Source organism: Phoca vitulina, unplaced genomic scaffold (assembly GCF_004348235.1).
Source record: "Phoca vitulina isolate PV1807 unplaced genomic scaffold, GSC_HSeal_1.0 scaffold770, whole genome shotgun sequence".
Lineage (NCBI taxonomy): Eukaryota > Metazoa > Chordata > Mammalia > Carnivora > Phocidae > Phoca > Phoca vitulina.
Genome location: NW_022590457.1, coordinates 1 through 11,729, shown reverse-complemented (window position 1 = coordinate 11,729; position 11,729 = coordinate 1). Strand labels below are relative to the sequence as shown.

At 65.7% G+C, this 11,729-nt stretch overlaps 1 protein-coding gene across 1 annotated transcript; it reads left to right on the top strand.

Moving 5' to 3' along the window:
- Positions 1–1,035: 1,035 nt before the first annotated feature.
- LOC116629402 (disintegrin and metalloproteinase domain-containing protein 8-like) lies at positions 1,036–11,662 on the top strand. Its single transcript, XM_032399697.1, is given in 25 exon segments — positions 1,036–1,148; positions 2,054–2,160; positions 3,024–3,100; positions 3,241–3,319; positions 3,409–3,485; positions 3,821–4,004; positions 4,338–4,400; positions 4,477–4,545; positions 4,670–4,839; positions 4,946–5,027; positions 5,244–5,395; positions 5,480–5,657; positions 5,840–5,929; positions 6,030–6,149; positions 6,151–6,220; positions 6,298–6,379; positions 6,739–6,901; positions 7,426–7,503; positions 8,115–8,199; positions 8,847–8,952; positions 9,345–9,504; positions 9,929–9,994; positions 10,168–10,218; positions 11,085–11,162; positions 11,543–11,662. Coding segments are annotated over 25 exon segments (2,481 nt in total). The 5' UTR covers positions 1,036–1,105; the 3' UTR covers positions 11,594–11,662.
- Positions 11,663–11,729: the final 67 nt, after the last annotated feature.

Sequence of the window (11,729 nt, the reverse complement as noted above, 5' to 3'; positions counted from 1 at the left end):
CGCTAGCTGCCCGCGGGCAGTCTGGTCCAGGGCCCACGGAGCTTGTGCGTCCGCGGCAGCTTTGGTTTCTGCCAGTACAGGGGTTTAGCCTTTCCCTTTTTGTTTTAAAATAATTGCAACATACAAGGAAGGAAGGGAAGATGGAGATGGCTGGGGGGTGGGGTCTCACACACCTTGTTTCATCACAGGAAGTGGTACGTAAGGGGGACAGAGCTCGTGTTCAGACCATTTCTACACCTCTGTCACCTCTGCCTGAGATGCCTCAAGGTCGGCTAGCCCGTCCTGCCTTTGGTTTTTATGCCATCCGCTTTGGGGGAAATAAGGGTCTGTTAGACTTTGACCTCTGGCCTGGACTGTGCCGCCCACAGGCTCTCACTTAGACTGATGCCCTCACCTCAGGGAGCTTGTCCAGAACGCAGCTCCGGAGCCACGTGGTTCGGCTGCAGGCGGTCTGGGACCCCCGGTGACGCACCCACCGGAGAAGCCTGGGTGCCAGGCCACAGTGGGGGCGGCCCCACCCTGCAGAGCAGAGGCAGCAGGGTGCGGTGTGGGAGCTTTCTGTTCCCCAGGAAGTCTGAGGGCACATCTGCGCCTGAGCACCCCCCTGCCACGCCCCCAGACAGAGCCTGGTCCGAACCACTGCCCCACCACCTGGCCAGAGGCCCCTGGGCCGGGCGGAGCCTGGGCTTCCTCACCTGCACCGAGCGGCGTGCGACCTTTCAAGGAGGGGCTCAGCTTAGTCTGCCCGCCAACCCCCTCCGTTAATTCGATCCACATTTACGAAGTTTTTTCCACGTGCTGGACACCGGGCGCTGTTCAGGGGCCCCCAGGGGCCCAGAAGTAGACGCGGGAAAACCCAAGAGCGAGCCCCAGGGCGGCGAGGGATGAGGCGCCCCTCCCCAGCGGGTGTCCAAGCCCCGCCCCTCCCGGCGTCGGAGGGGCCGATAGGCTGCGGGCCGGGGGCTGGTCTCCGGGCGGGGCGCCGGGACCAGATCTTGTCGCGAGCGCCGCGTCCCCGGACCCCGGACCCCTGGCCCCGGAGCCCGTGCGCGCCCCCTGTTCTTGCCCCGGACGCCCGTGTACGCACCCCGAGCGCGCCCCGGCCATGCGCGGCCTGGGGCTCCAGGTGCTTGCGCTGTGTCTGCAAGGTGAGTGCCGGGCGCGGTCGGGTTCCCTGGCCCTCCGCACCTCGCCGAGCGCTGGGTCAGTCTCGGGTCGGGCGCGCCGAGGGGAGCCCTCACCGGGAAGGCCCAGGGTGGCAGACGGAAACTTCAAAAGGGAACTGGGGGAGAAGCCGCCTGGGGCGTTTCCCCAGCGCTGGTCCAGCCGGGGACTCACAGGGCACGGTGGAGAACCGCGCCACCCCCCATCCACCCCGGAGCCTTGGGGTGACTGCCCACTCCCACCCAGACCCCCCAGCCTGGCAGGGAAGGGAGGACCGAGGAGCAGTGACCTGAGCTGAGGGTGGGCACCGGGGGAGGAGGGTGGGAGGGGGTAGTCTAGTCACTTGGGACCCACCGCCGGCTGGGGACCTGGTGGCCCCCACGCTCCCTGCTGCTGGGGGGAGCCTTCTGGGCTGGGTTCGGTGGTGTCCCAGCCCCAGGCTGGAGGGGCCCACGTCTGGGAGGCAGGGCCTCTCTCTCCTAGTGTTTCGCAAGATAGTGGCGGTGGAGACACAGACATCAACACTTAGAGACCGAGAAGAGTCTGGTGGGGTCGCTGTTGTCGGGGCCCCACTCCCAGGGCTGTTTGTTGGTGGATAGCTGGGAGCTTCTGGATCTGGGCTGGGTGAACTGCCTGTGGGCAGGAGGGCAGAACTACCCCCCCGACCCAGGGCCAGAGTGCGCCCTCAGACCCGAGGGGGGGGGGGGGGGGGGACGTCTAGGTCAGCCCTAGGCCCTGGGGGAGGAGCTATCAGGGGCTGCCCTGTGGGCCCCACCCAGGGCAGGGGAACCCCGTCTCCGAGTCCCTGGTGCTCACGCTCACCTGTGACTCCCTTGGAGGAGGAGGTGCAGGCCCAGCCCCGGCCTGCTGACCCCCTTCTCGCCCACAGTGGCCGCCCCCAGCACCCCGCTGCCCCACGTGGACCAGTATGAAGTGGTGTGGCCCCAACGCCTGCCGGCAGCACCCCGTGCCCGCCGAGCCCTGCCCTCCCACCTGGTAAGTCTTGGCGGGGAAGCCGGCCCGGGGGTCCCTCCTGGCCCCCCAGAGCCCGTTTCGTCTGTAGCTCCCAGTGTGCCTGCCAGTGTGAGGAGCCGCCTGGGGGGCTGACCGTCTGTGTCTGCCCACACTTCTCCACCCCCAGGCCTCACCGCCCTGCATCCTGCCTCACCCTGCCCTCGGGTGGGGGCGTGAGGCGAGCGGCTTCTGCTGAGTGTGGGCCCTGGGGCTGCCTTTCAGGAGCCCTGCTAGCCCAGGGCAAGTCCCGGTTTCACTGGCCAGATAAGTCAGATCCCTTTCAGACCAGAGACGCTGGCTCATCAGGGGCGTGTCACCTTCCGCGTTTGTGGTGACTGTGGTGACTGGTGACGGCACCTTTGTGGGGCATTTGGAGCTGGGCTGGGATTCCCCAAGAAGGCTGGCCAGGGGCATTCCTGAAATCCCTGTGGGTCAGCCCTGTCCTGACCTCGGTATCTGGGGAAAGCTTTCTACTGCCCTGGGCCCTCATGCTGTCGTGTCCCAAGAGGTCAGCAGGCTGGGGGGCACTCCCCTGGGGTGCTCAATCTCGTGCCATGTCCCCATCCTCAGGGCCATGTCTCCCCCTCCTCCTGCTTCCTGGGGAAGGGGATTCTAGTCATTACTTGTGTGGACAGATGAGGAAACTGAGGTCTGCCCAGCCTCAGCTTCCTAATACTAGCTCGATGCTGAACGACCCTCAGGGTCCTCCGAGGGACTTTCAGATTTCAGGGTGCCCCAGCCTTGGCTGCATCCCCAGCCCAGCTGAGCTCCACCGCACCCAGGGTTAAGGTGCTGGGCCCTGGGGCAGGGCCCCTCACCCTGGACCCCTCCCTCTCCCGGCTCAGGACCTATACCCGGAGACTGTGAGCTACATCCTTGGGATCCAAGGGCACAACTTCACCCTGCACTTGAGGAAAAACAGGTGAGTGGAGGCCCAGCCTGCTGCGCCCAGCATATCCATGCCCTAGGCGTCCAGCTCCCTGGCCCGGCCACTCCGCCAGGCCAGAGGTGGCTTCTGTGGGGGCAGGCGGGGCCCCAGGCACCACAGTGGCTCTTTTCCAGGGACCTGGTAGGCTCGGGCTACACGGAGACCTACAGGGCTGCCAATGGCTCCCAGGTGGTGGAGCACCCACAAAGGCAGGTATGGGCCCGGGACAGCCCTCCGCAAGGCCGGCAGTGGGCAGAGCGGGGGCAGGGCCGTGGGCCACTCACGCCTCCTCCCTCCTGCAGGGTCACTGCTTCTACCAGGGCCACGTGGAGGGACACCAGCATTCCGCCGCCAGCCTCAGCACCTGTGCCGGCCTCAGGTGGGTGCCGCAGACCTGGGGGGGTGTCAGCCATCCCCCACATGCTCCAGAGAGGTAAACTGAGGCCGAGAAGAGAGGGGCTCAGCGTGACGACCTTCCTGCACATGGGTGTCTGGCCTGTTAGAAGTCACAGGTTCCCTGAGCTACAGGGTTCCCCTTGGGCCCTGGAGGCCGTGCCCCGTATACCGCCCGCCTGGGGGGCCATCCATCCCCGTGCAGATGGAGCTTCGTCCTCACCAGAAGGAGACCCCCTGTCCCTCAAGGGTTTGTCCCTCCCCAGATGCCCGTGTGGGGATGCTCTAATTCAGAACCACCTGGCTTACCTCTGCCCTCAGGGGCTTTTTCCGGGCCGGCTCGGATGTCCACCTGATCGAGCCCCTGGACGGGGACGGTGAAGAGGGGCAGCACGCGCTGTACCGGGCGGAGCACCTGCAACAGAAGGCCGGGACCTGTGGGGTCAGCAACACCAGCTTGGAGAAGGCCTTGGGGCCTCGGATCTCGGCAGCCTTCAGGCCCCAGGTTGTGGGGGGCGCAGACCAGCTTCCTCATCCGCTGTCCACCGGGACTGCATCCCCCAGACTCCCACTGTGCTCGGCTGAGTGAGGGTTCTACCCACTGACCCCAGTCAGGGGGTCCTGGCGTCTCTGAGGGGTCCCCATCGGGCCTGGCTCTGCCAGTGGCCGCAGGGATCGCCCCTTGGCCTGAGCTGGAGCCTCCGGGATGGCACCCCCAGTCCTGAGCAGGGGGCTGGGTGCCGGCTCCAGGACCCTGGGAGAGGGTCAGTGTGTGAAAACTGGGCCCGGGCTAGGGGGACTGTGGCTGGGCTGGCTGACCAGCTTCTTGTGCCCCCAGAGCTGGCCACTGCCCCGAGACACCCGCTACGTGGAGCTGTATGTGGTCACGGACAGCGCAGAGGTAGTGGGGCAGGGCGTGGGGGCGGCACTGGGGCGGGCCGGGGGACTGCTGGCGTCTGAGGGCCTCCGTCCTGCAGTTCCAGCGGCTGGGGAGTAGAAGAGCTGTACGCAGCCGGGTGATGGAGGTGGTGAACCACGTGGACAAGGTGGGTAGAAACCCTGGTCGTCGAGCGGGGCGGGGCCAGCAGGGGGACCGGCAGCCGGCAGGGAGCTGGGCTCTGTGGCCCTCGCGGGCCCCGAGCCTGACCTGGGGCTTCCCTGCCCTCCCAGCTTTATCAGGAGCTCAATTTCCGTGTGGTCCTGGTGGGCCTGGAGATGTGGAACCACGAGGACGAGATTCACGTGAGCTCGAACCCCGACGTCACACTGGACAACTTCCTCCAGTGGCGGACGCAGAAACTGGTGGGCCGGCACCAGCACGACAACGCGCAGTTCATCACGTATGCGGGTGGCGGGCGCAGAGCCGAGCGCTTGCGGCCAGGGAGGCCTATGTGGGGGGAGGCGGTTTTCGGGGCGTCCACCTTTGCACACTGCTCTTGTTTCCAGCGGGGTCGAGTTCACCGGGACCACCGTGGGACTGGCCAAGGTGGCGGCCGTGTGCTCCCAGGACTCGGGGGCTGTGAACCAGGTTTGCTGGCCTCCGGGCGCTAGGTCCGCGTGCTTGTCCCCGGCTGTCCCCACGGGCTGGTGCTCCTGGGCAGCCGCCTCCCCTGGAGGATGCGCTGATGCTTTGAGAAGTGTTGCTGGCGGGACGCAGCGCCAAGCCTGCGGCCTTTCTGGGCCAGTGAGGGCGGGCGGGGTCGGGAAGGGCTGCGGCCTCGGCCAGCACAGCCTCGCCTTCTAGGACCACAACCTACAGAACCCCATCGGCGTGGCGTCCACCATGGCCCACGAGATGGGCCACAACCTGGGCATGGACCACGACGAGAACGTCCAGGGCTGTTACTGCCCTGTGCCACGGGAGGGCGGCGGCTGCATCATGGCAGCCAGCATCGGGTGAGGCCGGGGGCCGCTTGCAGAGCAGGGTGCCCTGGGTGCCCCCGCCCCCACACCCCTGACGGAGGCACGCTGCACCCCCAGCGCCAGGTTCCCCAGAATGTTCAGCCAGTGCAGCCGCGCCGACCTGGAGATGTTCATGGAGAAGCCTCGGACAGCCTGCCTGGCCAACGCCCCGGACCCCAGCCGGCTGGTGGGCGACCCTGTGTGCGGGAACCTGTTTGTGGAGCGTGGGGAGCAGTGTGACTGTGGCCCGCCCCAGGTACCGGCCAGATGCCCGCTGCCCCCTGCCCGCATGGACGCCCGTCCGTGACCCACCAGCTGCCCTGTGTGCTGCCCCACAGCAGAACAGTCCTGCTCCCTGAGGCCTGTCTCCACCCCGGGGGCTCTGGGGAGGGGGGCCCGGGCTCCGCCCTGGAGCCCACCCCCGCCTCTGCCCTCCAGGCCTGTCGGAACCCCTGCTGCAATGCCACCACCTGCCAGCTGTCTGCGGGGGCCCAGTGTGCACAGGGTGCCTGCTGCCGAAGCTGCAGGGTCAGTGCCCCTCCCGCCCCGCACAGCTGGGCCCGGCCAGCAGGTGGGAAGGGGCCCTGGGGAGGGCTGACACACACTTGAGCTCTGCTCTGCTGGGCAGGTGACGCCTGCTGGTGAGCTGTGCCGTCCCCCAAAGGACGCGTGTGACCTTGAGGAGTACTGCGATGGCCAGCAGCCAGTGTGCCCGGAGGACGTCTTCCAGGAGAATGGCACGCCCTGCCCGGGGGGGCTACTGTTACAACGGGGTCTGCCCCGTGCTGGCCCAGAGGTGCCAGGACTTCTGGGGGCTAGGTGAGGCGGGTGCTCTCCAGCTTTCGGGGGGCTGCGGGGCCCAAGCCAGAGGACTGACCTCCTCCTGGCCCCCACAGGCTCACGGGTTGCTGTGGAAACATGCTACACCTACAGCATCTCACCAGGCTGCCAGGGCAGGCTCGCCCACGGTTCCAGCAGGTGAGTGCTCATCCGTGGCCTGACTCCCCTGGGTCCAGGGCCACAGGATGTCCCTGGAAGTGGGGCTGCCCAAGAGGGTCTTCTGCACAAAGGAGTCTGGGGACTGAGTCAGAGGGTTCTCCAGGGGATCCGCCCTGCCTTCCAGGACCCCCAGGCCTGAGCATCTGCCCTCATGGGAGGGAGGGTGTGTCACTGTCGTGGGGGGCGGGGTAGGTGCCAATCAGCGGACCCTACAGCCTGTCCGAGGGCTCTGGGCCTCGTTTCCTGCAGCTCCCCAGGTCCTCATAAGAGGGGGGTCAGCGTGCAACAGGTGGGAGACCCAGCAGAGCTGGTTGCGTGGCTTGTTCTTCTGTCCACAGAGTCGACAGCTGTGGCATCCTATACTGTGAGGGCGGACAGAAGCCCCTAGAGCGGAGTTCCTGCACCCTCACCTCCCTCGCGGGCACTTGCCAGGCTCTTGTCCTGGAGGGAGGGGCTGGGTATGAGCCAGTACCTGAAGGCACCAAGTGTGGCGAGCAGAGGGTGAGCACCCAGAGCCCCGTCTGCTGCACGTGCATCAGCTGGTTGCAGCTTGTAGGGGCTGTGACCCAGATGTGAGCCTGGACGTGCCCCATGTGGCAGTCAGGCTGCTGGGCCCCCAGGTCCTAGACACGTGTCCCACGTAGGCGAGCCCATGTGGTCCAGGGGCTGTGCACACGGACTCCTCTGTGCTTCGGAGAGACTCGGCAGGGGCACAGGGTGGGGTGGGGAGCTGCTTAAGAAGCCGGTCCTCAGTTCCCAGGGTTTGGAGACCGTTCTGTTCTGCAAGTCCACGTCCCCCTGGGCCTGGGTGGGGCCAGTCCTGTGGCCCTGGTGGCAGCTGTGGGTTGGCCGGCAGCAGATGGAGTGTAGGCCAGGCCAGCCTGGATGTGGTGGCCATGGCCTGCCTCCCCCAAAGCTCGCCGTGCAGGCTGCAGGTCAGCTTCAGCCGATGGTGGAAGTGGGGGCACAGGTGCCAGGCAGTGGTCTAGAATGTCTGCCCTAGGAGACCCCCCACTGCCTTCCAGATTTGCTGGAAAGGACTCTGCCAGCACCTGCAAGTTTACAGATCCAGAAACTGCTCCGCCCAGTGCAACAACCATGGGGTACGTGAGCCCATGGGACATCCCGCCACCCGCCCTCTGGGGCTGAAGGAGACGGGTAGGCCGCACTCGAGATGAGTCCAGGCACAGCAGGGGCCGAGCCAGTGCCCTGGGGACGTGGCCAGAAGCTGGTGGGGATCAGGGCGTCCCATGTGAACACTGAGGCCCGGGGCAGTGGTGCTGGTGGACACGTGGGCCGGGGACTGGTCAGACTTGAAATGCTCTATTCTGAGACGGGGACGCGTGCAATCCGCTCTCAGGAACCTGTGTCACGATGCGGGGACAGTCAGCCCTGAGAGCTCGAGGCACCAGGGGCTGGGGCGCTGCCCTCCCGAGCCCCTGTCTCCGAGAGCTTTGGGGACGTGCCCTGAGGACAGCCCACAGGGAGCCGCCCCCAACTGCGCCTGCCACGCTGGCCTTGCTGTGGGCACGTTGGACGTAGGCCTCGCTTGTGGCAGCCACGCACGGAGGAGCGGGGCTCATGGCCCATCCTCCACCAGCCGGGGGGCACGGTAGAGTCCCTCTCCGGCCTGAGGCCTGGCCTGGTGGCTCAGCAGCCGGTGACGGCTGCCCGGATGTGTAGCAGCCTGGTCCTCACACGCACTCACCCCCAGGTGTGCAACCACAAGGGAGAGTGTCACTGCCACGCGGGCTGGGCGCCGCCCCGCTGCACAGAGCCGCTGCCGCACGTGCACACAGGTAGGCCCGGCCGCCCTGGCACCTGCAGCCTGCACAGCCTGATGGGGTCCAGCGCAGGTCCCGTCCTGCCTCAGACCACCTGGGCAGGCCTGAGAAGGACACCACGTGCCCCCCAAGTCCCTCGGGGTATCGTTAGAGATTCAGGTTTGCAGTCCTTGACCCCGGGCTTTCTGACCCCAAGGATGCAAGGCACAGCCCAGCAGCCGGTGTGGCCGCCTCGGCCCCACAGGAGGCCGGCGAGAGGCCTGTCCTAGAGGGAGGGCACAGTAGCAGTGACAGCATGCCAGCCCTTTTGCTGGCTCCTCAGCCCCCTTCCGAGCGCAGGAGTCTGAGGGGCCCCCGCTCCCCCAGGTGTCTTCCTCTGCAGTGGCCGCTGTGCATGCAGCCGTCCGCAGCACCACGGTCTCCAGGGCCTGGCCAGACCTTGCTCAGGTCACTGTGGGCCGGGGCCGGTCACCGCCAAGCCCTCCAGCCCGTCATCTGAGAGCCCACAGCGCGGGTGTAACGGACTGGGTCTCAGTGCGGAGGCTCCTCAGATGGGCCCTGGGCTCCCGGTTCTCTGCCTGAGAAAACTGTGCCCTCCTCAGCCCCAGAGCCCTCCCAGCCCTCACTGCCCTATTGACACCTGGCCTCATGCACCCCCACAGGGTCCAGGAGCCTCCTGGTGGGCGTGCTGGTATCTGTGCTGCTGCTGGTCGCTCTCCTGGCCGGTGCGGTCTTCTGCCTGAAGGCCCGGCGCCGCGTCTCTGGGAGGTGAGCCTGCTCGGGGGTTGCAAAACATCATCACGGGTGAGGGGCACTTCCCGTGCTCACACACCGTTGGGAAATGCCCCGCTGAAGTTTGAGAAGAAGAGGAACAACCCTTCACGTAGAGGGCCTTGGGGCCTCTGCCTCTCGAGGAGGGGGAGCAGGTGACAAACGTGGCTGACAAGTGGACGTGGTAAACCCAGAGAGAGCCCCTCCATCCCCTAATCAGTGCCAGAGCACTCGGGATGATGTGGACTCTGCCCCTGGTGCGCAGCTACGCTCAGCTGCCATGGGACCTCACCCCTTCTTGCCAGTTGCAGGACACACCCAGGAGCCCTTGAGTCCCTGGGCCAGACCCTGAGGCCAGGACACACTGACCAGTCTTGCTTTCTCCCCAGGAACACGGCGCCCAAGACTGCCAAGGGGCTCTCCAACCCCCTGTTCCACGAGGGGCATGGTTTGCCAGCCAAGGGTGGGGCTCCGGCCCCCACCACCCACTCCAGCGAGCCCACCAGGCCCCCGGCCTCCACAGTGACCCCTAAGCAGCCGCCCCCGGCTGTAAGCACTGCATCCCGCCATCCCTAGGCCACCCCTGATCCCTCCCAACAGGGCTTAGAGCTGCCCCACCTCCGTGAAGCAGGCTTTACGGTGGACAGTCTGAGAACCCACACTTGAACCCGAGGCTCTCGGCCTCTGCAGGCTCGGTTGGAAGGTGTTAAGGCCCAGATACCCTCTGTTGCTGCCCAGCACCTTCGGGCCCCTCCACAACAAGGCTGAGGGAAGGGAGTGTGGGGGTCGCACCTGGGCTCAGGCCTTGGGGGCCAACGGGGTGGGGCAGAGCCCTGCATGCGCACACTTTAGTCTTCCTCCTCTGAGAGGGGTGGGAACCTTGGGTCCTGAGCTGGGGGCACAGCTCCAAAGCCAGACTCCCTGGAGGCAGCCTCCCTGTGAGACCCAGGCTCTCCACCCTGTTCCTCTCTAGCCTCCAGCCACCATGTCCAACCCTCCCTTCACTGTTCCTGTGTACACCCGGCCGCCCCCAGACCAGGTGAGCAGCAGTGGGGCCCAGCAGCCAGGCCATCTGGGGGCACCAAACGGGTCCTAGGCGGGGAGTGCAAGGGCTGGGGGCTGGATTTATAAGGCTGATGGCCCTGCCCCGAGAGCACATTGACGAAACCCAGGGGCCCAGAGGGCCTGACTGCCGCCCCTCCCTCCCAGCAGCTCCGCCCTGCTCCTCCTGCCAAGCCCCTCCCTGAACTGAAGCCCAAGCAGGTGAGAAGCGTCTGCCACTCAGGAGACTCCCCCCGCTGCACCCGTGCCCTTCCCTGGCTGCTGGCCCTTCCATGGCTAGACCCGGTGGTGTCCTCAGCTTCCCTTTGGAGCTCAAGTCTGGAGATGCTCTGAGAATGCGCGGCAGACGACTCCTTCCGCTGTGACCCCCAGGGTCTGCGTCCATCCAGAGGCCCTGCCGGCAGGAACCATTACTGTGCTGTTTGCTTCACGGAAGATTCTCTCCTTCCTTTTTAATTTTTTGAACTAATTTTAGGCTTACAGCAAAGCCGCAGAAATAGCCTTAGGAGGGGTTTTGACAGCAAAAACGGGCAAAGGAGCAGAAAGGGGTCTAGCCAAGGAGTGGTGATAGCCAGCCAAGGCTACAAGGGAGCTGTGTTGTGCACACCAAGGGTCTTCCCTGGGGCGCGGGGGTGTGGCCAGTGTTCCTGGTGGGCCTTCCCTTCCTCCACCCCAGATCCTGGGGGCACCTGTCCTGCCAGCCCAGAGAAAGCTGAAATGCAAACAGATGCAAAGTTTAGTGGTTAATTGTTTAGTGGTTAATTCTTGGCTTTTGAACCTCCAAAGACCCACATTCTGGCCATTTAAGAGCTTTTCTTGGGAAACCCTGGGGTAGGGTGGGGTGGGGACTCCGAGGGAGAGGGGGAGGTGGTGAGGTAGGTTGTGGCTGATGGGCCCAGGAGGGGGTTCTGCCACATTTGGGTTTGATTCTGCCCCACCTGGGGGCACTTTGTCGAGAAGCCTGCAGGGGGGTCAGGAGAAGAGTGGACCTGGGGAACTTTGCTAGGAGATGCTGGGGAAGACGGGGCATTCAATGGTGTCCAGCGTCCACTGTCTGTGTCCTCCAGGGTGTGAAGCCGACCTTCCCACCACCGCTGCCACCAGTCAAGCCTGGGGCTGGAGGGGCCAACCCTGGACCCATGCAGGTGAGCCTCTCTCTCCCAGGGCGCTGGGCAACAGGGTGCGCAGTCTCCCCGGCTGGCTGGCTGAGGCACCGGCCTGAGGGGGACACCGGCCTGAGGGGGACACGGTCCGCCAGGTTTGTTTCAATATCCACTTGACACTGTCGGGACTTTTCAGGGAGCCGCTCCTGTTGGCTGTGAATCTTTTCCTCCTGTTAGTACAAGGGAGACAGTGTAAGGTTCCCAAGGCTTAGCTGCTGATCTTGTGGCCACAAGTGTGAGCAGCATGACTCCATGTTGCGTGAGCGGTGACCTACATTTTAGGAAATGCAAAAGGAAGTATGATTCATTTGTGCTCTTGGTAGCAGATGCGTTTTAGCATCGGTTCTTTTTCTTCCTCCGAGGGCGCCGTTGGTCCGAAGGCTGCTCTGAAGCCCCCGGTGCAGAGGAGGTGACGCGGGGCTGCAGGCGCTGGGCCTGGGTGCGGCCTGAGAAGTGCTAACGGAAGAGCCGGGCCGGACTCCCCTCCCCCACCGGCCGGCCACCCCCGCCCGGGACCCCCGGCCTTCTGCACTGCGCCCCCCCCCGGGG